General features: G+C 52.6%; 2 protein-coding genes across 2 annotated transcripts in view; both read right to left on the bottom strand.

Annotated features, from left to right (window-relative positions):
* The window catches only part of Pla2g2c (phospholipase A2 group IIC), a 247,216-nt gene extending 234,695 nt beyond the window's left edge, over positions 1-12,521 (bottom strand). The window contains exon 1 of the mRNA XM_070037763.1: positions 12,482-12,521. The gene's annotated coding sequence lies outside the window, so the exon portion shown is untranslated. The remainder of the gene's footprint in view (positions 1-12,481) is intronic.
* Positions 12,522-20,163: 7,642 nt separating this feature from the next.
* Positions 20,164-23,302, bottom strand: Camk2n1 (calcium/calmodulin dependent protein kinase II inhibitor 1). The gene is made up of 2 exons (XM_070037750.1): positions 22,953-23,302; positions 20,164-21,534 (listed from the first exon to the last, which is right to left on the bottom strand). Exons 1-2 carry the CDS (start codon positions 23,116-23,118, stop codon positions 21,464-21,466), a joined length of 237 nt encoding a protein of 78 aa, XP_069893851.1. The 5' UTR covers positions 23,119-23,302; the 3' UTR covers positions 20,164-21,463.
* Between the last annotated feature and the right edge of the window lie 1,780 nt (positions 23,303-25,082).

Raw genomic sequence — 25,082 nt, 5'->3', positions numbered from 1 at the left:
TGTATGGTTTACCCCAGTCCCTAGATCCAAAAAGGAGAGAGTGCCCTTTACCCAGAGTCCAGCCCTGCCCTGCCCCCTCTCCTCAGTCCCATAGTGTTCTGATAGTTGAGGAATCTTCCCAGTCTCACCAATAAGAACTGAGTCTGTTCCCCACAAGGAAGTTGAAATGTCCTAACATCACAACCTCTAAAGGTCCTTAAAATCAGAGGAGGAAACTGAGGCCCAGAAAGGGTCTAGAACCTCCCCCCACCCCACACCTCCATCCCCCTACATACACACCAAGGTCTAAACAGCAAGCCAGGAGCCAAGCTGGCCTGACTGCTGTAGTCAGCCACCCCTCCAGGGTCCCAGCAATCTACTGGCTCCCTTCGTGGCCTCTTCTTCTGAGGACAGAAAGCAGAGGACATCTCTTTCCCCCTGCTGCAGACCCCTGAGGACCCCTGTAGCCTGCACATCGTGCTGTCTCCCTTCTTGCCTGTCTCTTCTTTTCCCTCTTTCCCAAGCTGGGGGGGGGGGGGGGAGCGTGGGAGGCTAGCACCAGGGAGGCTGCAGGTTGGAAATAAATTCTAATCAAACACAGAATCACTCTGCCTTCTCCCTCTGCTCCAAGGACGGCATTTTTTGCCGGGTTATTACTCATCTGTTCCAAGAGAACTCTCTGAGGCTTCTTAGAGCCAGAGGGAAACTTGCAGGAATAGGAGGATAAAAATCTTCTCTTTTTTTCCCCCCAGGCTCTGCTTCTTGCTTTTATTATTGACTCTCTCTCTCTCTCTCTCTCTCTCTCTCTCTCTCTCTCTCTCTCTCCCCCCTCTCTCCCCCCCCCCCTCTCTCTCTCTCTCTCTCTCTCTCTCTCTCTCTCTCTCTCTCTCATTATGGCAGGCCTTTGAGGAAATAGATTTCATTTGGCTCTCCTCTGCCCATCTTACAGGACCTGAGAGGAGGTGGGGGGTGGGGAAGGAAAGGTGGTCAGATGGCCAGCCAGGGACGGTGGAGGAGGTCAGCCTTGTGTGCTTTAGTAAATAAGAGTGGCTTCAAGGAATGAGCTTGAAGAGTGGCTAAGAAAGCCACTAAGGAAGTGGCAGCTTTTCCCAGAAGCCAGGAGCAAGGGAGCTGAGGATAAAAGCTGTCATTTTTGAGGCCTGGATACCCTCTCACCTCCCTCATTTAAACCCACCTCTATTCAGTCTCTCTCCTCAAAATAGATCCTGCAGGCGTCAGCCCCTGCTCTCATTCTGTCATTCTCTCTTCTTTGGACCCCCGGGGAAGCTTCTCTCCAGATCCAGGACCCTACCCCCACCCCACCTCCAGTCTTACCCACTCCTGACCAGGGTAAGACTCCCCTGATCTCTCCAGCTGTGTAAGTGAGCTATGGGAAACACTTAATCCATGCCATATTGCTGCCCTGTCTAACACTGCCCCTATAGCCAAACCCAAAGCCACTGGCCCTACTGTCCCAGGAGAGTCCATTCGCCACTCCTGAGGCTCTTCCCATTGCATTTCTCTCTCTTTTTTTTTTTCTGTCAGTCATGGGACTTGAACCCAGGGCCTGGGTGCTGTCCCTTATCTTTTCTGCTCAAGGCTAGCACTCTACCACTTTGAGCCACAGCAGCACTTCTGGTTTTCTGGTGTTTCATTGGACTTCTTGACCAGGCTAGCTTTGAATCACAATCTTCAGATCTCTGCCTCCTGAGCAGCCAGGATCATAAGGGTGAGCCACTAGCGCCCAGCTTCCAGTTGTATTTCTACCTCTCCTCATCCCTGGGCAACAGCCACCTGCCTTCTTGTCCCTGCAACCAGACAACTAAGTGCTGCTTCCTAAGGGAGAGCAGCTTTCCCCCACCCACCTGCCCTGAAGCAGCCCCCACTCCTGACACTGTGGACCACGCAATCTACCACCACCACCCCCTTCATCTCTGAGCTTGCTTTGCACTCAATACGACTAGTACAGTGCATCTTCCTAACAAAGCTGGAATCATGTTCCCAAAATACCCTTCCCTGGGTGGCACCGGGGCGGCGTGGGGAGCAAGAAACATTTGGGTGAGACTGAGGAGGCAGGAGCGAAGCAGATCCGTGTTTTAGTTGTGCGCTGTGGCTTGGAGCAGGGAGTGCCCTTGGCACTGCTCTGCCGGCCTGGCCCCGAGCTGGCCAGGTGGCCAGGGGCAGCGCCTCCCACCAGCCCTTCCCACTTCCCATCCCCCACTCAGCCCTGGCTGAGTGTGCACACAGCTCAGCTCCACAGCTTCAGTGTGGCATCCTCTCCTGCAGTTGACCTGGCACAGAGGTCAGAGGTCGCAGTTTCCCAACTGTCCGTGCTCTTGCCACGCCCAGCTTTTCCTCCTCACCTTAGCCAGCAACTCAGCCTAAGCTCAAGGGCAGAGGCAGCAGACTCTGAGTCTGTACACTTGATTCAGGCCTAACCCCCGCCCCCCGGCCCCCCATGGCAAAGCCCTGATTTTGTCCAAGCTACCACTCTGGGGCAGGACAGACAGAAGCCCAGAGGCACTGCCTCCACTCTGCTCCCATTCAAGATCCTTCCAGTTAGATATGCCTGCTGAGCACCTCCCCAGCCAGTCTGTAAGACCCCTGTTGGAAAGGGCCCAGCCGCCATTCCTCAGCTGTGTCCCCAGTACATAGAGCAGCACAGGTGCACAGGAAGTGTGCAGGAGTCCCAAGGGCCCAGGAGTATGAAGATCAATCAGTGTTTGGTGAACAAGAAACCACTGGAAGTGGGGTGTGGTACACATCTGTAATACCAGGACTTAGGAAACTGAGGCAGGAGCATCAAGAATTTGAGGCAGGGGCTGGGAAGGTGGCTCAGTGGTAGAGCGCTTGCCTTGCATGCATGAGGCCCTGGGTTTGATTCCTTAGCACCACATACGCAGAAAAAAACAGAAGTGGCGCTGTGGCTCAAGTGGTAGAGCGCTAGCCTTGAGCTGAAGAGCTGAGGGACTGAGCCTAGGCCCAGAGTTCAGGCCCCACGACCGACAAAAAAAAAAAAAAAAAAAAAAGAAGAAGAATTTGAGGCAATACAACCTGGTGTCTTATATATGCGATTATCTGATTTGGGGAATAACTAAATGGTGAGAAAAAATACAAAAGGTGAACCAATCCAACAGCGATACTCACAAGACATTATGGGGGGAAAGGAGTGGAGGAGGGCAAGTGTGAGAAAATGGAGAGAAGGGGTAACACTTCAACAAGAAATGCACTTGTTACCTTACATACATAACTTTAGCCCCTCTGTGCATCACCTTTACAAGAAAATAAAATATTTTTTTTTTAAAAAGTCAGGTACCAGCAATCCTAACTACTCAGGAGGCTGAGATCTAAGGATCACAGTTCAAAGTCAGGCCAGGCAGAAATGTCCCCATGAGACTCTTATTTCCAATAAACTACTCAAAAAAAGCTGGAAGTGGTGCTGTAGCTCAAGTGGTAGAGCACTAGCCTTGAGCACAAAGAGGCTCAGGGACAGCCCCCAGGCAGGGGGGTGGGGGGTGAGAGAAAGGAGGAAGGAAGGAAGAGAAGAAAAGAGAGAGAAAAAGAGACAAGGAGAGGGAGGGAGAGAGGAAGGGAGGAATGAAGGAAGGGAGGAAAGAGGAAGGGAGGAAGGGAGGAAGGAAGGAAGGAAGGAAGGAAGGAAGGAAGGAAGGAAGAAGGGAGGGAGGGAGGGAGGGAAAGAATATGGAGGGAGGGAAAGCGAATGAGAGCAAAAGATGGAAGAGAGAAATAAAGAAGAAAGCAAGGGAGAGAAGGAAGAGGGAGAGAGGGAGAAAGGGAGAAAGGAAGAAAGGAAGAAAGGAGGGGGGATGAAAGGATGGAAAAAGGAAAGAAGGAAGGACTGAAGATTTTAAAAAGATGACCATTTGCCATGCACCCTTACTCAGCTAATACATGCAGCACACTGGGGACATCCATCCATCCTTCTGTGTCCAGCTGCATCCTCCCTGCCACCCTCTGCAGCCCTGCCAGCTCCCAGGAATGGCCAAGGCTCCCCATCCCTGCCTTACTCCCTTCCAACTAAGACCCTAGGTTCTGGTCCCTGCCTTATGGTCCCAGAGATGGCCTTGCCCAGGGCCACCAATGCCCAACTGGCCACAGGACCTGGGTTTTCTCTCATTCTCTTAACCACAGCCCTCATGTACAAGCTCTCCTTCTTTCCATTCTGCCCCAACCCTCAGAACATGTTTCCCCAGGCCTCCAGTCTTTCCACCCATTGTTCCCAGAGTTCCCCACTTGGTTGGCTCTCCTCCTCTTCTCTTCACTTCTCCTTCAGGCCATCCCAGGCAAGAGCCCCACCCCCCTCACTTGACCCATTGCCTACAAATTTGTAACATCAAATCTAGAAGATTTTGGCTGTCCTGAGTCCCCCATTTCCAAGAATCTGAAAGGGTTGGGCAGCACGTTCAGACATGGAAGCATGGAAGAGGTGGATGTGCTTTATTGCCAAGTGTCATTCCTGAGCCTGAAACCCCAGAAGCAGGTGCCTTTGACAGTAACGGCACCAAGAACTCAGCACCTAGTAGGACATAAAAGTTGCTGAATGAGTTGCTGAATTAGTACAGGAGGGTTCTCTCAACGGGAGGGAGAACCCATTTTTCTGCGGGTTCTAAAACCAGGGGAGGGGGCTGGTGGGAGGCCAAAGGGTGCTTTCAGGCCTAGAACACTGAGATGCAGGGAGCAACAGACATGAATCCCCAGGGGAGGAAGTAAAGGGGAGCCACAGCCATGGAGAACCTGGGAGACAGCAGTGTGGGCGAAATCTCAGAAGCCTCCTTGCAAGATCCTCAGTAATTAGACCCAGGGGAGGCCAATCAGATGCCAGTCTGTCTTAGGCCACTCTATTGCAGTGTGTGAGCTGTGAACCCCTTGTCACAGCCAGCTCAGGGTTGCAGCCCCACGAAGCCCAGCCCACTCTGAACGCCCCCTACCTCCCCAGCTACCTGGCCTCTGCCTCCACAGGAAGATGTATGCTCAGCGCTTACTGTCACCCTAGCAGGCTTTGTGACAGTATGATGAGACCCTCCCAGCTGCCTGCAGGCTGGCTTTTCCACTTCTATCTAACAGGTAAAGAGCAGGCTGGAATAGTAAGGGATTTGCCCAAGGACCTAAGAGGTAGAAAGAGGTTTGGTGAGATTGCAACCCAGGCCTATCTGACCGGACTTCACCCCAATTCCCACACACATAACAATGCCCCCCACACACACTTGCTACTCCAACATGATACCACTTGGAGAAAACTGTAGCCTAGAGAGAGGTCAAGTTTGGGGTAAAGGTGCTCAGAGCTTTTCACTCATTCATCAATGCAGGCAGTCGGTGCTTAACATACATGATCATTGTACACAGTGGGATTAAAACTTGCACCGTGTCCACAGTAGGTAGTTTTGTGGAGCACAGTAAGTGCACTTACTAGGTATATGGCAAGACTGACAGAGGTGCCCAGCGAAGGGGGTATCATTGGTCCACATTATTGCCTAACCACCAACCTAGGCACAGACAGGCAACCAGACTAAGTTGTCATAGAAGGTCTCTAGGGACAAATGTATCTGGCAGGCTAGGGTTGGAATTAAAGGACTGAGGAGAGTGGAGGATGATGGGGTACAGATTAGGGACTGGAGGAAGGAGAATCAAGGTGCTGGAAACTCCAGGTACCAGACTGTGGCTTTTGGGGTAACTTCATGTGATCACAGCTGCATCCCTGGATGCAGAAAGCCTAGTGCTTGGTGGGTCATCCCTCCTGTAATCTCCTGCGAAACTCCAGCTGGGCCCCAGAGCCCTCCTTTCCATCCATGCCTATCAGCACCTTGAACTGGCCCTTGTATCCTCAGTGTAGTCTGACTCCAGGATCTAACTATTTATTCACAATGGATGATGAGTGGACAGATGGAGGGTGGGAAAAAAAACTCTAGGAGGTGGGAAGCCATGCATGCAGGCACATGTCTATAATCCCGGCACTCTGAAAGCTGAGGCAGGAGGACGGGAAATTCAAGGCCAGACTGGACTACACAGTGAGGCCCTGAGTCTCTTAGGAATAATAGAAGGGCCAGGCGCCAGTGGCTCACGCCTGTAATCCTAGCTACTCAGGAGGCTGAGATCTGAGGATCACATGTAAGTCCGTGAGACGCTTATCTCCATTAACCACCAGAAAACCGGAAGTGGTGCTGTGGCTTAAGTGGTAGAGCACTCTCCTTGAGCTGAAGAGCTCTAGGATAGTGCCCAGGCCCCGAGATCAAGCCCCACGACAGAAAAAATAATAATAATAGAAAGGAGCTGGTGTGTATGTGGCTCATGCCTGTAATTCTAGCTGTTCAGGAAGATGAGATCTAAGGATCTTGGTTTGAAGCCAACCCAGGCAAGGATGTCTATGAGATTCTTCATCTCCAATTAATCACCAAAAAAAAAAAAAAAAACTGGAAGCAGAGCTGTGGCTCAGGCAGTAGAGCATTAGCTTTGAGCAAAAGAAAAAAAAATCTTAGTGACAGTACCGAGGCCCTGAGTTCAAGTCCTAGGGCCAGCACACAAGAATAATAATACAAGGAGGGGGAAGGATGGGAGAAGAGAGAAGAAGGAGAAGGAAAAGGAGGAAGAGAAGCAGGAGAAAGGGGAGAAAGAGGAGAAGGAGGAGAAAGAGGAGGAGGAGGAGGAGGAGGAGGAGGAGGAGGAGGAGGAGGAGGAGGAGGAGGAGGAGGAGGAGGAGGAGGAGGAGGAGGAGGAGGAGGAGGAGGAGGAGGAGGAGGAGGAGGAGGAGGAGAAGGAAGAAGAAGAAGAAGAAGAAGAAGAAGAAGAAGAAGAAGAAGAAGAAGAAGAAGAAGAAGAAGAAGAAGAAGAAGAAGAAGGAAGGAGAAGAAGGAAGGAGAAGAAGGAAGGAGAAGAAGGAAGGAGAAGAAGGAGGAGAAGAAGAAGGAGAAGAAGAAGGAGAAGAAGGAGGAGAAGAAGGAGGAGAAGAAGGAGGAGAAGAAGGAGGAGAAGAAGGAGGAGAAGAAGGAGGAGAAGAAGGAGAAGAAGAAGGAGAAGAAGAAGGAGAAGAAGAAGGAGAAGAAGAAGGAGAAGAAGAAGGAGAAGAAGAAGGAGAAGAAGAAGGAGGAGAAGAAGAAGGAGGAGAAGAAGAAGGAGGAGAAGAAGAAGGAGAAGAAGAAGGAGAAGAAGAAGGAGAAGAAGAAGGAGAAGAAGAAGGAGAAGAAGAAGGAGAAGAAGAAGGAGAAGAAGAAGGAGTAGAAGAAGAAGAAGGAGAAGAAGAAGAAGAAGGAGAAGGAGAAGAAGAAGGAGAAGGAGAAGAAGAAGAAGAAGGAGAAGAAGAAGAAGAAGGAGAAGGAGGAGGAGGAGGAGGAGGAGGAGGAGGAGGAGGAGGAGGAGGAGGAGGAGGAGGAGGAGGAGGAAGAGGAAAAAGAAAAAGAAGGAAGCAGCAGCAGCATGTAGAAGATTAGGAAGTAAAGGATGATAAAATCTTGCCAATAATAGTTGTCGTTTGACCCATAGCCCAAGACAAACTAAGAAATAACTAAACCAAGGTCTAACACAGACTTGTAGAATTCAGGGACTCCCCCCTCCTCCCCAGCTCCCACCAATAAAAAGTTCAGAACCCATAGAAGCCAGGTGCCAATGGCTCACCACTGACACACTGCCAGGAGTGATAAAATTCCAACTGAAGTGGATGAGGAATTATAAAACACCTACTATGTATGTGTTTGGCACAGCCATTGCCATGCAGCTGGCCGGCTTGGCCCACCAAGAACCTACTCACAGAGCCCAGATCCGCTCTCTCCCAGTTGTGGCTTCCTTCCCTGTAAAAGCTCTGGTCTCCTGGGATGGAGGGAGAGTAGATGATGACAGGCGGTCAGAATGATTCCGTTTCATTGCTGATGCATCCTGCCTGGGGAACTGTCACTGTCATCAGGTGGTGACAGTTTATGGCTGTGACTCTTTAAACAGCTTGGCTATTTGTGTCCATAGGCATCATATAAAATTATTAAACTAGCAGATGAGAGATGGAAGGTACAGCCTGCTCTAGTTGGAGAAGGATTTAAAAAAAACAACTGGCAGCTGCTATTCCAGTCAAGAGAAATATTGACATGGGTGTGGCCTTGGGTGTTAATGAGGGGATTCCCTGTGGTCACCCCTCTTTATGTCCAAAAGGAAAGTGCTCCTGAGTCTGTTGTCTGTGGAAGTGGAAGGGGGGGGTGGGGAAAGCACAGGGAAGAAAGCTTTGTGATCATGAATATAACACATCTCAATTATCAAATGTTTTAGTGAGGGCTGTTCTCAGCCCTCAGTGACAGAACCTTAGCCTGGCAGATATAAGGCCCTGGGTTCCAGGTCCAGCACTTTAAAAATAAAATAAAATATTTAGAGAGTGCAGGAGAGTAGGAGCAGGGAGAATTAAAAGAAAGAAAGAAAGAAAGAAAGAAACATTAACCTTTAGCCCACAGCCCAGACAAACACCACGGATAGTCCTTCCATCTGTTCTTAAACATAGCTGAAATAACTGAATAACAAAAACCATTTGCTGTAATAACTAAATCTTAACAATATCTGCTAGACATTATGTCAAGTGCCTCACAAAGTATTGGTTCATTTTATCCTCCCAAGAGCTCTCTGAAGTCCAACTAGTATTCTGCTTCTTTCCCATGAGGAAACTGAGGCAGAAAGGTCAGATTGCCTGAGTTCACAGCCATGAGGCTCTCTGTTCTATTATTGTTCCAATTTACATTTTTCCATTTTCCCTGAATAATGGCATTTCCCCATATCATTGCAGGAATTACAAGTCGTTTTTTCCCCTTTACTTTTTTTTTTCTTTTGAGCTTGAACCCGGGGTCTCACACAAGCACTGTGCCACTGAGCCACCCCACCCCACCTCTGACACGTTATTTTTAACGACTGCCAAATATTCCAAATGGGAATGTTTCTCATTTGGGATAGATCATTTTCCCCCCTGAATTTACAGGATTGTATGCCACCAACAGCAGAACAATGAGTAAACCTTTGCAGAAGAAAGTCATTGGCTCCTCCAGTTGGCTCTCCTGGGAACACAGCCACCCCTTCTCCACCTGCATGCAAAATAAAGCTGGTCCCAGCAACTCTCTGAGCTTGAAAGCAACCAGTCCTGGCCTCCTCATCCTCCACCAGAGAGCCTGAAGTCAGAGCTCCCAAGGGGATCCCCCACTGGGAGCCAAATATATCACAAACATATCCAGGCCTGCCTAAGGCAAGACAAACGTGGGCAGTCGACCTGAGCTTCCTCCTACCCGGCAACAGCTCTGATCCCTGGCTGCCTTCCTCGAACCACAAGTTGTCTGGGAGGATCAGATGAGAGCCACCTAAAAAAGGCTTTTGAAAACTGCAAAACTACATATGCAAGAGATTGTTATTATTATAACATTAATCTAGCAGTATTCTCCTGGGGAATGGCTATGTGCCTGACATTTATGCGAAGCCCTGGGGACGTTGGAGGCAAATAAAAGCTCCAGCAGATGCCCCAGTGGGAAACACGGTCTGATGGAAGAAGACAGACCAGCAATAACACACAGGGGGACAGGAAGCGTGTCAGGGAAGGCTTCCTGGAGGAGGCACCCTCCCAGCTGATCCTCGGAGGCCAAGCAGGAAAGCAGAAGATAGAGAACAACCTATGTAAAAGGCACAGAAACGGAGGCGTAGAATGTTCTAGAAAGAATTGTCTCCAGGAAGTTCAAGAACAGAACAAACTTCTCTAAAGCTGGGATTCCTGGTCCCATCTCAACAGAGAGTCAGAAAAAAATGAAATTTGTAAGTCCAGGTCACATGTGGCTGTCATTCGTGGAGGCACCAGAGAGATCAGGATGGAGATCTGGCCTGCAGCCTCCTCACAGAAGCCCTGGACACAGCAGCACCCGGATGGAGTGACTCCACGGGCAGCCTTATGGAGACGTGTTCAAAGCACGCAACAGGTGGACTGCCCTGCAGGGACCACACCAGCCTCACCCCGTACTCTGCAGGGACCTATTCCAGAGCACAGAACTGGGGCTGGGTTAAATCTGATACCTGGGAGGCATGGGGAGAGAGTGAGGGAAGGAAGACCTGTGGGAACGGAGATGTACTCATTACCTGACTCAAATCACTGTAAGCCCTCTGTATATCACCTTTATAATAACAATAAAAATAAGCTAAACCAAATAAATAAATCTGAAATCTCTCTGCATTCAACCACGGTGAGCCAGTCCAGTTCCGCATGAAACACGCAGTACTGATTGAGCCGCCCAATTTGGTCAGACTCCAAGATGGAGGCCTTTTCAACTCAGCCGGAACTCCAGGGAGACCCTCCTGTGGCCACCCTCTGGACATCTTAATGTCCCCACAGATGGCAGCCCTACTCTGCCAGGGGTAGAAGTGCAGTTCAGTAGCCCAGAGAAACTGCCAAGAGGGAAGACTTTCCCTAGACTCCAGCCAGAAAGCCAGTGCCTCCATTTCTTCACAATTACAGAAGATCTGAGGGCCCACTGAAATCCTGGAAGTTTAGTGATGTTTCTTCTACAAATACTGATTGAAACAGCAATCAACAAGTCAGACATTACCTTCAGGAATATTCCATATCCCCTTTCCCCCCACCCCTACCCCTTGCGCCTCTTTTTCCCTAACTGGTAAGCAAGGTGGGTAACAGTGGATCCAAGAAATGAATATGCATAAGAAATTTAGCGTAGGCCCTGGCACGTCCTAGCGCCCCCAGAGGCCGTGGGTGGTAGTGCGGTGCTTTTTACGGAGGAGCAAGGGGTAATAAAGCATGGAAAGATTGCAGCACTTCCTCAAGCTTGAGCTTTATAAGCAGACAGCAGTGGGGGAAGCTAAGTGATTGGCCCCAGCCTCACTGTAAGGCCTCTGAGCCAAGCCTGTCACCCCAATTTCGAACTCTGCGCTGAGACTGGGGCTGGCTGTCTCCTCATCTGACTATAGAAAGCTCAGTGGCCTCGCGGCCTTCCCCCCACTAGATTCCCCTGGCACCACCCTCCTCCCACCCACGGTGCCAATCAGAAATGTCCTAAGATATTGCCAAGATACCCTGGTAGCCTCAGCTGAGAGCTGACCCTTGAGCTCCTAGTCGAGAAGCCCCAGGACCTGACTCTAACCCAATTTTCCTCCCAACCCAAACACCTCATAAATGTCTTGTTCCAACCATTACCCAAAGGACCCGCCCTTGTTAAAGCAAACTCCAAACTTGCCAATCTTTGTCACCTACTCACCAGTCCCCCTAAACAAGCATGCCCTTCCCACCCGAACCTTTCTTCCGGGACCGAGTAAAATCACTTGTTCCCCACCTGGGACTATCAGCCCCCATTATCCCAGCACCTCACTCAATCCTGTACCATAATTCACGGAGAATATGTCTGTACTCCCATGCTTCTTGTCCTGGACCCCACCCCCAGCTCCAGAGGTTAGCCTGAGGTCAAGGGCTGCGCCTATCTCACCAATGTGTGCCCAACATCTGCACAGAGCCAATGCTCAGGCCTGCGCCATGACTGTACCTACACAGTCTCCTGGTGCCCATGAAAGGCTGCAGGCTAATGAAGCAACAAGGCCTGGACAAGTCCAGAGAAGTTAAAAGTGTAAACCAAGCCAGGACCCAGTGCAAAGCTGTGGGAGTCAAATAAAACATTTGCAGAACTGAACCATGGGTTAAAATTTAAACCTACCTATCCTTGGGGGCACTGGTGGCTCACACCTTTAATCCTAGCTATTCAAAAAGCTGAGAGCTAAGGATCAAGGTTCAAAGCCAGTCAAGGCAGGAAAGACTGTGAGACTCTTATCTCCACTTAACCGCCAAAAAAAGCCAGGAGTAGAGCTGCGGCTCAAGTGGTAGAGAGACAGCCTTGAGGAAGAAGAAAGAAAGAAAGAAAGAAAGAAAGAAAGAAAGAAAGAAAGAAAGAAAGAAAGAAAGAAAGAAAGAAAGAAAGAAAGAAAGAAAGAAAGAAAGAAAGAAAGAAAGAAAGAAAGAAAGAAGAAAGAAAGAGAAAGAAAGGAGAGAGAAAGAGAGAGAAAGAGAAGAGAGAAAGAAAGAAAGAAAGAAAGAAAGAAAGAAGAGAGAGAAAGGAGAGAGAAAGAGAGAGAAAGAGAAGAGAGAAAGAAAGAAAGAAAGAAAGAAAGAGAGAAAGAGAGAAAGAGAGAAAGAGAGAAAGAGAGAAAGTGAGAAAGAGAGAAAGAAAGAAAGAAAGAAAGAAAGAAAGAAAGAAAGAAAGAAAGGAAGGAAGGAAGGAAGGAAGGAAGGAAGGAAGAAAGAAAGAAAGAGGGGGGAGGGAAGGGAGGGAGGGAGAGAAAAGAAAAGAAAGAAAAAGCTCAGGAACAGCATCACCCAGGCCCTAACCTAAGTTCAAGCCCCAGGACCGACACAAACTAAAAATAATAATAAAGCCAGTTTAATAACAATACTGTAAACAGAAGATACAGTGCAGAGGCCATTCTCCCACATCTTCCTGGGCGCGCCATGGGCAGTCCTCCAAAAGCCCAGCACCAGAATTACCACCTGGATAGCACAGAGAAGGGCCCGAGGGTCCGCAGCAGATGAAGCACAGCAACAGTGGCGTCCTTGGCTCCCAACGCAGAGCCCTCAGCTTTCAGGGTGAGGATTCCTGGTCAAGGCCAGAGGGACTGGGAAGGCCTCCCTCAGGCCCCCTGGGGGCCTGGCTGGGGACTGAGACTTGGACTTGGAGCAGCCCTGGGGGCAGGGAGGGAGGAGAATGGAGAGAGGTGGGAGGCTGAGAGGGAGGAGGGAGGCAGGCAGGCAGCCCTGGAGGCGGCCAGAAGCAGTAAATAATTCAAGTGTGTGATCTAGAGACAGCCAGAGCGTGGGGATTGGGTTCAGGTCGAGGGGGAGGCCTAGATGGCAGGAGAGGACTTGAGGTCCAGCCCTAGAAAGGAGAATCCGCGTGGCTCAGCTGCCAGGAAAACATAGCCCTGGGTGCCAACTGGGGGGCTACCCCTGACCCTGAGAGAAGAGGCTCCCCAGAACTGCCCAGCAGGACCTGATCAGTCCAGCAGTCCCCATAGCAACCAGCTGGCCTGGTCCAGAGTTCCCTGCCCTGACAGACCTCAGGCTCCCCTCCCCTGCCGGTGGCCAACTGGCATTCATCCATCCCCACCAGCTAAAGCGTTGGGGGCGGGCGGGGGAGGGGGGCTGGAGCTCCTTATCAGGGAGCTGCTGAGACCAGGGTTTTCAGGAAACTATTGTCGAGTGTCCATTCCAGCCCTACCACTTTGCAGCCTTGGGATCCCAGGATAGGCCAGAGACCTTGCTCTTCTATGCCCTTGGGGGTTCCTTATCTGTACAACAGGGGTGCTAATGAGAGTAACTATCACGGTTTGAAGCCAGCCTGGTGTGGCTCATGTGGTGGAGCACCAGCCTTGAGCAGAAAAAGCCAAGCAAGAGTGTAAGACCCTGAGTTCAAGTCCTAACACCAGTGCATTCATGTGCATGCGCGTGCACGCACGTGCACACACATACACACACACACACACACACACACACACACACACACACACACACACACACACACACACACACAAAGAGGAGCTACCCACTGGCTGGAGATGAATGGTCGTTGACCCCACAGTTAAGTCTCTGGACCGGAAGAGGCCTAGCTTTGGCCATCTAGGTCTTGCCGGTGCCAAGCACAAGCCTCTGTGCCTGCCAGAGGAGTTGCTGAATGAACATGGATTTCATTAATTAATATTTGATCTCTTTTAGGAAGCACTCTCTCAGAGCAGCTCCTGAAGCCTTGGCGGGCCACCCAGCTCCCTGCCTGACCGCTGACCATTTCCTGCCATCACCGTCCATACCCTCATCCCACCCCTCCCAATACTTTTAGGATTTCCGCAGCACATTTCTGGGTCCTCCTTCTCCCTTTAGCTGCCCTCCCCCACTTCCCCCCTCTTCATGGTGACCCTTTGTCCTCAAAGCAGCTACTTCTGGGTCAAAGGCCCTTCTCCAGGCTCTGAGGGAAAGAATAATTTCCCCTGGGGTTAAGAACAAACCCTGCAGTGGGAGGCACAATGAGGTGAGCCAAATTCTCATCAGAGAACTGGAGGGAAATAGATGGAAGCCCACTCTGGCCAGGGGCCAGTGGGAGAGCCCCATGGCTGTCTTTCTGGGACTCCTGGACCCTCTTGGGAAGGAGCGAGGTCTTTGGACACAAGATCTCTGTCCCTAGGGGCCACCCCACAAGCTCCGGCCCAGCTGCCAGGTTTCCTCGGTTACCCCGTTTCCCCGGTTGCAAGGATTTATTTTTGCATACGGTTTGGGAGAATCTCTGCTGCTGAATAACGACATCCTCTTTTTCTTCCCCCTTCTCCCTCCCTCCAATAGGCAGATTTTATAAACCAGAACAGCTGCCTGAAAGTTTCCAAGAAAAAAAATCTGCAGTTTCTAACCAGGGTGACAGTTCCTCCACAGGAAGTTGCTTTTAATTATTATTATCTTTTTTTGTAAAGCTCCATCTATTGGTCATCAGGCTGCACCTTGGGTACTGTGCATATTCTGGGCTCCCCCCCCCCTCCCCCCCTCCCCCCCCCCCCTCCCCCCCCCTCCCCCCCCCTCCCCCCCCTCCCCCCCCCTCCCCCCCCCTCCCCCCCCCCCCCCCCCCCCCCCCCCCCCCCGCCACAGAACTCAAGATTACATCTAAATCATGGCAGCCTTAGCCAACCCAGGGGCAAAGATGGAACTATGCAGAAACAAGTCACTCAAGATTGCCTGGGCCGAAGAATCCCCCTTATGAAGGTAGACCAGCTGGCCTGCTGGTGGTTCATGCCTGTAATCTCAGCTACTTAGGAGGCTGAGATCTGAGAATCACCATTCAAAGCTAGCTGGAGCAGGAAAGTCCCTGAGACTCTTATCTCCAGTACCACCAGAAAATCAGAAGTGGCACTGTGGTTCAAAGTGGTAGAGTGCTAGCCTGCAGTGGAAAAAACTCAAGCTTCATGAAGAAGAAGAAGAAGAGGAGGAGGAGGAAGAGGAGGAGGAGGAGGAGGAGGAGGAGGAGGAGGAGGAGGAGGAGGAGGGAGAAGGTAGACGGGAACTCACTGTCTAGTAAGTATGGACTGTGTAGTAACTTCCTTCCAAAGAATCTAGTATGGGATGGAAGGAAGAAAAAAAAAAAAAAGAGTAACATTGAGATTTTTTTTTTTTTGGCCAGTCCTGGAGTTTGAACTCAGGGCCTGAGCACTGTCCCTGAACTTCTTTTGTTCAAGGGTAGCACTTTACTACTTGAGCCACAACACCACTTATGGCTTTTTCCGTTTATGTGGTACTGAGCAATCAAAACCAGGGCTTCATGCATGCTAGGCAAGCACTCTACCACTAAGGCACATTCCCAGCTCCAAGAGTAACATTGAAGTGCAGAAACCTACAAAATACTACTACCTCAGCCAGCTGACCCAGGGGAGTGGTGGCAGTGATGAGTCATGTCTAGAACCTGTGTCCTTGGTATGACACAGTAAGGATAGCACTGTCTCTATGTCCTCCTACCCAAGCCGGGAACAGCCCCTCCCCCCATCCATTGGAAAAACATCAGACAAACTCTAATGGAGGACAGTCTACAAAACACCTGTCCAGTGCATTAGCAAAAGCAAACAAAGCAAAGCTGGGCACCAGTAATCCTAGCTACTCCGGAGGCTGAGATCTGAGGCTCCTGCCAATTTTGGCAGGAAAGTCTGTAACATGCTCATCTCCAAGTAACCACCAAAATAAACAAATGAACAAAAACAGAAGTAGAGCTGTGACTTAAGTGGTAGAACACCAGCTTTGAGTGAAAAAGCTAGAGAACAGTACCCTGATCCTGAGTTCAAGTCCTAATGTCAGTATACAAATGCACCAGCTTTCTCTCTCTCTCTGTCTCTCTTGCGCGCGTGCACACACACGCGCGCGCGCGCACACACACACACACACACAACAAGTCTGAGAAAATAAGAATCCAGAAGAACCCAAGGAGCTTTGTGACTAATGGAATGTGCCATTCTATGAGGAATCCTGGAGCAGACCATGGGCATTCATTAACCACTACTAACATCTGAGTAAACCGTGTGGCTTAGTTACTAGCCACATACCACTGTTGGCTCCTTAGTTGGGAAAAATGTGCCATCGTGAAGCTAGATGTTAACAATAGGAGAAACTGGGTCATGGATATCTGACAACTCTATGGTTTCTTCACAACTTTTCTGTACATCTCATACTATTCTAAGGAGTTGGCAGAGTGGCTCAAGTGGTAGAGCACATGCTGAGCAAGCATGAAGTCCTAAGTTCAAACCCTAGTACTGCCAAAAAAAAAAAAGATTTAAAAAATGATTTTAAATAAAGATGCAAAACATTATGGAAGTGGTGCTATGGCTCAAAGAGGTAGAGCACTTGCCTCAAGCTGAAGAGCTGAGGGACAGCGCCCAGGCCCAGAGTTCAAGCCCTATGACTGGATTACAAAAAAAAACAATAGTTGTTGTTCAAGTAATTTTCCTGTTTGTGTGTCAGGCAGTCCCTTTAAACCCAGCTATCTTTGGTTTCTTCTTTTTTGCCAGCACTGAGATCAGATGTTGATTTAGGGGTGTACCCCAGGCCCTGGATCATTTTCAAGTCCAGGAAAAACTCTCATTTAAGCCAAGTTGATTGCTTCCTGGGGCGAGAAGTCAGTAGCTCCATGTCTCCATCCAGAGTGTGACAACATCCAGCAGTTCTGTTAGAAAAGGAGGGACAACACATCTCCTGATCTCCCGGTGGGCAGTAGTCCCCAGATTGTATTTATTGGCACCTTTGGGAATCTCATGGAGATAATAACTGCCCAAACTATTCTGCATCTCCTCATCCAAACTCCTATCCTCACCATTCTCAAGATCACCCCTGTACCGCTAAAAGCTTTCTGCAAAGAAGCTTCAGGTGATATAAATATTTGGCCATGTTAGCAGTCCAGTGATAGCATGCAGTAAGGGCTTCCTAGATGTGGACATGTTGCTTTGAGGTGGTTTTGTTTTGAGTTAGTGTCTCCGTGTGTAGCCCCGGCTGGCCTAGACAACTCAGTCATCCATTTGCTTTCCAAATGCTGAGATTACAGGTGTGCACCACTGCACCTGGTTAAAATGTTTTATATTGATGGCTGCCATTTACAGTGTAGTTGGCCTCATGCTAGGGACATAGAAGGGACTGCTGTCTAATTTTCCTGGATGGTTATCATCATTGTAGGAGAAAGAAATAGAAGCTCAACAAGCTTTAGAGTGACTCCAAGTTACAAGCCGGAAAGGTATACGAAAGAGGCTTCAAATCCAAGTTATCTAAACCCAAAATCTGTGCTCCCAGACACCCTAATGTTGGTTCTCTCCCACCAGGCCCTGGGCCACCTGGGAACCAGCTGCCTGCTCTCTACACAGGCATTCTATGTCCATTCCTTCATTTACAATTTCCAGGCAACAGTAATCTCCACGTCTCTTGTTTTAAAAACTTGATTTGCCCATTTCTCCCTTAGAGGTGCCTTTTGCTACGCCATCAGCCTGAGAGCCTGGACAGGCCACTGGAGCGGAATTCAGGCAGATGTACGCTTATGGCAGGCATCCAATTAGCGGCATTTCAAAGAGCTCCTCCCCCCACCCAGGTCTTTCACAGCCTGTACCACATTGATTGCTGTCTATCCACATACTTCCAACCTATCCTGCCTGCACTTGGCATAATTTGATATCTGCTCACTCCTGCAAAAGCCTTCTCCACAAATGTTTATCCAAAATTATAGTATATTTAAGAGATTTATCTTCCCTTTTTTTTGCTGAATAGAGGCCTCTGGAAAGGCAGAGGAACCAAGGGCTACCAGGCAGCTTCCAGCAAGAACATTTTAATACATCACTTATTAAAATGACCCTGGAGCCTCAGCAGAGGGCTCCCACACACCTCACTTCCCAGCAGAGGGCAGTTCCGGCTGAGCTGACCACATCCAAGTCCTGCCCCTCCCAACCCTTGATGCAGTTTGTCTATGATGCAGTGGCCAGAGACCAACGGGGCTTCAGAACAACAAAGCAACAAAAGGACCTTTAAGGGCTGAAGGACAATGGCTGCAGCTGGGCTTGAGTCTGAGGTCAGATGACTTGGCATCTCTAACACCAGAGCCCAAGTTCTAATCCTGCCTCTGTGACTTAGTAGCTTACAGTCAGAGAGTAATGATAGTCCTTAGTTCATATTGTTGTTTGTGAGTCTGGTATCCAGTGATGCTGTGTGGTCCTTTCAGTCTCTCTAGGGCCTCAACTTCTTCTCCTACTGGAATGTGAGTTTTTAGGGTCAGAGATGTCACCCCAAAATGACTAGAAAGCACTTAGTAATGACATGATACTTTGTGTGGAAATCACTCCTGAATTCAGACACAAACCCTGGCTTCCCAAAGAATCCTCTCCCTCTCTCTCCCTCCCTCTCTCTCCTCTTCCCCCCCCCCCCCCCCCCCCGTCCTAGGGCTTGAACTCATGACCTGGGCAGTAGCCCTAAATTTTTGTGCTCAAGGCTCACACTCTACCATTTGAGCCACAGCTCCACGTATGGCTTTTTGGTGGTTCATTAGATAAGAATCTCACAGACATTCCCGCCTAGGCTGGCCTTGAATTGCAATCCTCAGATCTCAGTCCCCTGAGTAGCTAGGATTACAGGTATGAGCCATTAACACTTGGTTCCAAAGAATCTTTTCACCTGCTCCTCTTGGCCAGATGGGCATCCAAACAGAAGCTCGGGCTAGCCTCTCTTTACACAGACCATTTAGCCTTCTAGGGAGGGGAAAGCACAAGGGACTCCGGAGTTCTCAAATACTGGTAGTACCTAGGATCGGGAGGGAGGAGTCAGGTTCCAGATGTGCCTCCCATATCATCCCACCATCCCTGATCACGCCTGCTCAATGCCGAGGCCAGCAGAGGCTGCAGGGCCTCCATGATGGGGAAAGAGGGATGAGCCATCACCCACTCTCCCATGCAAGCCGCTGGGAGCCCCCCACCCCCACCCCCTGCTCCTGGAGATGCTTACTTACCTGATATCTGAGTCACACTCCCTGCTCCTGTCACTGTGAGCTGTGTTGTGACTTCCCGGCTGACAATTTCACAACAAACACATTAAAAACTCCAGGCACCGGGACTTCTGGATGCCTAACAAGCCAGGAGAAAAACCTCACCTCCCAAGTCCTCCACCCTCCATCAAACACAGATCAGGTGTGTAGAAATCACTCCTGGGTTCTGAAGCATACCCAGAATTCTCAAATAATCCTTTTCACCTGGCTCCTGCCCCTCTTGGTGGATTGGGGTCCAAACAGGAGCTACACATGCCACTCTCTACACAGCACTGCAACTCCCAAAAACCAAAGTAATAGGCTGCATTATTATCATTACTATTATTTCCAAGTGGTTATTGCTGGATGCCACAGACCTCTGGCTGCAGGTCCTGAAGACTGGGTTCATCCTCCAGCACCGACCAGTGAGCCCCAGAAGCCGAAGATCCAGGAAAAGTGCAGAATCCATCATCCCTGCTTTTGAGGACACATGGCTCTTGGTGATGTATTAAGTGGACATGTAGTAGCCTGACCTTGAGTGTCTTTATATTCTGGGTGCTGCTTTACAGAAGTAGCAGGTTGGCCTTTTTTTTTTTTGGTCAGCTGTGGGGCTTGAGCTCAGGCCCAAGGCACTGTCCCTGAGCTTTTTCACTCAAAGTTAGCATTCTACCACTTCGAGCCACATCACCACTTTTTTTTTGGTGGTTAATTGGAAATAAAAATCTCAGACTTTCCTGCCCCAGCTGGCTTCAAACCACAATCCTTAGATCTCAGCCTCCTGAGTAGCTAGGATTACAGGTGTGAGCCACTGGGGCCCAGTGCAGGTTGGCCTTTGAATGTGAATTCTGTGTACTGGGGCTTGAACTCAGCTGTTCTTGCTTGATTGTTGTTTTCTCAAGGCTGGCTTTTCTACAAAGCACAGCTCTACTTCCAACTCTTTGCTAATTAATTGTAGTTATGTCTCACAGAGAAGCCTCAAGAAGTCTGGTTGAGACCAACTTGAAGATTCAAAATGGAGTGAACTCACCCTTCTTCAGAGATGGCTTTACCCATCCAGCCCATGAGACCCCCAGCCACCACCCCTGCCTTCCTCTCGGCCACCAGCAGATGAACAGCAAGCGACCTCCCCCCCCAACCCTGTCAAAAAAGGAAAAAGGAGGGAGACACAGGAACAGTTCTTTATTGTACATCAGAGAAATAGCCCTGTGTGCTGCTTCAAGGTGCAACATACAGAATATTGAATTAAGAAAAGAGGGAACAGGGAAAGGAAACCTCTTGAGGTCCAAAGTTGCAAACAAAAGAAAAAAGGATGGGTGAAAGATTCCTCACGCAAGAGGCATTTTTTTGCAAATACCATGCAAAACAGGCAGCTGGTGTGCCTTCAGAGAAACCCTACAAATAACAAAAGACTCCAAGCATTCCTGTACGGGGACTCAGAGCACAGGGGAAAAAAGAAACCAAAATGCCTTTTGGCATTTCAAGATATTTGGCACTCTTGTGATTACATTTTTTTTTTACAGTCCAGTAAAGAGAATAAACTGACATAATATTGGGGGGTGGGGAATCCAGGCAGCTCATACAACAGACTGGAGGGGGAGGTTAGAAAAAAAGCTCAAGCATTTTTTTTCACGTGTTTTGTTTTGTTATTCCTGACATAGAAAATGTGTCCATTTGCATTAACTTGGGCAAATAGCTTGCAGCAACAAAGAAACACAAGCTTTACAATTCATTTTAAAATAAAACAAAGATCCTTTCTGTGTATCATTCCATAAAAGAAAAAAAAGGTATCTTCTTGTTTTAAACACATTCTTGATAACTTCAAAAGATGACCAAAATAAAACGGTATCTACAGAGCTCATTTTCCAATTTGTTTTTTTTTATACACCCAAGGATAACATTAAAAAGATAATAAAACTGGACGGCACTTCACATCCAAGTGCACAGAATCATTTTTGCAAGATTAAACAATGTAAACATTAGGAACAGCAGAATCAGCAAAGAAATGCGAACACCTCCAGACCCAGAGCTGCCCCTTCAGAGAGTGGTTCAAAAATCCAGATCTAGAGTTGAGCAATATTCACCATATATAAAAAAGAAATAGATATCAATTTTGACAAATAGCTGCAACTGAGACTTTTAAATTTTCTTTATATGTGTATATAGTGATTTTTTTTATTTTTTTTTTATTTTTTGTTTTTGCAGAGGAGCCCAGAAGCTTCCCCTCCTCCTCCTCCTCCTCCTCCTCCTTTCTCTTCCTCCTCCTCCTCCTGCCTCATCTGTCTCCCGGCCCGACTTGAGATACAGGTTGTTGATTTCATGGTGGGTACCAAGCTAATAATAAATTTCAAAGTGCTTTCTCTTTTTCATGCTTTTTTTTTCTTTCTCTCAGTAACCATTATTTCCCGCCTCATTGCCCGCCGCTGTTCTTAATCCTTTCCCTTAGCTCAATGTCTCTGAAGGAGTTAGACTCCCGGAGGTGCCTTGTCGGTCATATTTTTCAGCACGTCATCAATCCTATCATCTTCAATAACAACTGTAAAAAAAGCAAACAAACAAAAAACACAACAAAGAGGGAAAGAGAGAGGTGAGCGCGTGCGGGCCTAGGCCAGGGGTCTGAAGACAGTTCCCATTCCGCCCGCCGTGCGCGCAGCGCCGCCGAGGACGGCCGAGCGGGGCTCGCCCCCCAGCGAGGCCCGGCCCCACCCCTCCGCGGCCCGGCCTGGGGTCCCCCGGCCGTCGGGCTCGGGGCCGCCCCACCCCCAGCCTGTGTCCCAGATGGACTCGGAGAAAGAAGACGGGGGAGAGGCTGAGCGCAAACCTGCAGCTGCGCAGCGCCCCGAGCGCACTGGCCGCGCGTCCTCCCACCACCGGAGTATTTTACTTAGAAAGCCATCTTGGAGACTGAGAAGGAGAGCAGAGCCCGCCGTGGGCCCGGCCCGGTCAACGGGATCCCCGGGGATGTCCCGAACGCGAGCGCGGGTGGCTAAGATTGGGTGCAGAGGGGCGGGGAGCCTGGAGGCCACACCGGGGCGGGTTCCCGGCACGAGCAAGCGGCCCGGGGCGGGGGAGGCTGGTCGGCTTCGGGTGGGCGCCCCGACCCGCTCGCCCTCCCCGCACCCCGGCGGACGGCCTCCGCCCCTCCGATCTCCGCGGGCCACTCACCGTCGAGGGCTGAGCCTCCCCCCTTCGTAGCCTCCCCAGGGCTCGGCCCCGGGCCGGCTCTTCCGCCTCTCTCCGTCTCCACCTGACCTCGCTGTTCCCGCCGCACCCCCCCCCCACCAGCCCCTCGGCTCGCGATCGCCCATCCGGGAGATCCTCAGGGTCTCCGTTTCTGGGGTGTCTCGTACCCACAACGAGAGGGCTGTTTCCCCCCAAACTTGTGTCCCGTCCCTGGCTTGCAAGTTCCCTCCCGGGAGCTTCCTCGCGGGCTCCGGGCGGACCGAGGTCCCCGCCCAGCGTCCTCCCCTCCGCCCCGGGGTCCCGGGGTCTTCCCCGCCGGCTCGCGCGCGCAGCGCCCCGGCGTGGCCAACCCCTCCCCCGGCCCAGCACAGTGCGAAGCGACCCGCGCCCCCCCCGCTGTCCCCGGAGGGGTGGGGGCCTCCCCCGAGGCCCGTTCCCGGGGGACCCTGCGCCCCCTCCCTCTAGGGCTGCACCGGACCTCGGCGGCGACCTCACTGCGCAAGGCGGGGGGAGGGGAGGCGGAATCAAAAGACAAACTTTGGCGCGGCAGGGGCGCGGGTCGGACCCTTCGGCCCCGACTGCAGCGAGAAGCCGCCACGCCCCCAGGGGTGACCCCACTGGGGATCCGGCGGAGGCCGCGAGCCTGACCCGCAGTGCGGGACCCCCAATTCTGCGGAAGGGGATCCCGGGTCCCACGGTGGAGACCCCCCCTCCCCCGGCGCCCCGCCAGGCCGCAGCGCCGCGGCGGAAGGAAGGGGGCCGGGAACTCACCCCGCTTGCTCCGACCGATCTGGCCCAGCTTGGGCGGCCGCTTGTTCTGCCCGGCGCCGAAGAAGTTGTTGGTGTCCTGCAGGCGGCACGAGAAGATCTGGCCCACGTCGCCGCCGTCGCCGTAGGGGCTCAGCTTCTCGTCGCCGTAGGGCAGCACCTCCGACATGGTCGCGTCCAGGGGCTCGGCGGCGGCACCTCCTCCGCCCGCGTCCCCGCCCGCGGCGGACAGGGTCAGCGGCGCTGGGGCCGGGGGCTGCCGGCCGGGCACGGCCCGCGCGCGGGCTGCGGCGCCGGGGACGCCGGCGAGAGGCCGGGGGGCACCGCTAGAGCAGGAGCGCGCCGCTCGCGCTGGCGACCCCACGAGCGCCCGCAGCCGGCTGCGCTGCGCTGCGCCCGGGCTCCGCGCGCGAGTGGCTGCGGCTGCTCCGGCAGCGGCGCTCAGGACTCACATCCTCGGCGCGCACCGGCGCGGGGCGGGGGCCGGGCCGGGCGGGGCCGCGAGCCGCGGGGGAGGCGGGCGTCCCCGCGAGCCCGGGGGGCGCGGGGCCCGGGAGGGCGCACCCCGAGGAGGGGCGGGCGGGCCGGCCGGGCGGTCCTGCCGCGGGTGCGGGCGGCGGCGCCGGGTCGGGGCGGCGGACTGGGGAGCTGCGATCCTCCGGGCTGCGAGTGGCGGAGGGGGAGGGGAGCGAGTGAGGAGGGAGAGAGGGCGGGCGGGGGGGGGACACAGAAAGACGGAGGGCGCAGGGGGTGGGGGAGATGAGGAAGCAGGAGAGGGAGAGGAAGGAAAGAAAGGAGGGGGAGGAGGAGGGCAAGGACCGGGAGGGAGACCGAGAGGGTCGGGAGGGAAGGAGGAGGACGAGGGAGGCCGGGAAGAGGGGCGGCAGCCGCAGCGGCGAGCGACAACTGCGGGCCGCGGCGGGCGAGCGCGGCGCGGGGGGCGGGCGGGGGGAGGGGGCCGCGGGGAGAGATCCCGGGAAGCCGCCGACGTCACGGGGCCGCGCCGGCTTCCTGCCCCCCCCGCCCCCGCGGGCCCGCCCCCGCCCGCGCCCAGGGGCCCCGGTGCGCCCCGCCCGCCCCGCCCGGCGCCCCTCCCGGCCGGGTGTTTACCAGGCCCGGAGCCGGTGCGCGCCGGCTCGGCGGATCTGTCTCGGGAGGGGAGGGGGGGACGGGAGGGGCGCCCCACTCCGAAGGCCCGCACGCTGACCTCCCTGGAGGCCAAAGGCAGATGCGGGGGCACGGAGATCCGAGGGTCTCGGGGTGACCCTCGCGAAGGGCCCCCCTCGCCCCGCCTTCTCATCACACTAGCGCCCCACTTCTGACACTCGCGGTCCGGCCTTCCTGCCCCGCACCCGCTCGGGGCGCCCCAAGGCCCTGCCTCCCCCCCACCCCCCGCCCCAGCCCGCCCTGGCGGCGCGAGGCCCGGGGGAGAGAGGGAGGGGGCAGCCCGCCTCCCGAAGGGGAGGGAGCGCCCCGTCGGGTTTGCCCAGGGTGCCCGGTCCCCTGCGCCCTGGGCCTCGCCGGGGATGCCCGGGCCTGCCGCCCTTTGCCCTCGGGACCTCCCTTCCAGCAACAGCCAAAGGCCCTGGGGAGAGACCGGGCCTCCCTCCCGAGTGAAACCGGGAAAACCCGGAGGCTCGGGGTCCGGGGGGGGCGGGAGGGAGAGGACCGGGGCGGGGGGGGGGGACCGGGGCAGGTGCGAGAGGGGCTCTCGGTATCTCCACCCCTGAGCCTGCAGCACCTGCTCTCCACCAGGAAACCAAACTGCTCGGCAGAGCCGCGACCCATAAAAAGAGGCGGCCAGGCCAAGGTCATGCCGGCCGGGCTGGGGAGTCCTCGGGCTCCTCCCGCTGCTTTGCAAGTGGTCCCACCCACCGTTCTAGAACTCGGGGTGAAGGGTGAAGGGTGAATGCATGCGAGGAAGCTGGGGAAAGGGACTGAACTGTGTTGGAGGCTTAGCTTGTTTCCAGAGGCCAGATTTCTCCCCTAAAGGAGAGAGGAGGTAGGCACTGAGAAACCCTAGACTGGGTGTCACACCCGTGGCTCATGCCTGTAATCCTAGCTATTCAGCAGGCTGAAATCTGGGAATCATGGTTTGAGGCCAGCCAAGACAGGAAAGTCCTTGAAACTTTT

The sequence above is a fragment of the Dipodomys merriami genome, unplaced genomic scaffold (assembly GCF_024711535.1).
Source record: "Dipodomys merriami isolate MVZ:Mamm:240054 unplaced genomic scaffold, mDipMer1.0.p SCAF_28, whole genome shotgun sequence".
In the NCBI taxonomy this organism is placed as follows: Eukaryota; Metazoa; Chordata; class Mammalia; order Rodentia; family Heteromyidae; genus Dipodomys; species Dipodomys merriami.
Note: the sequence above shows the minus strand (reverse complement) of the source record. Positions and strands in the feature narration are given on the sequence as shown.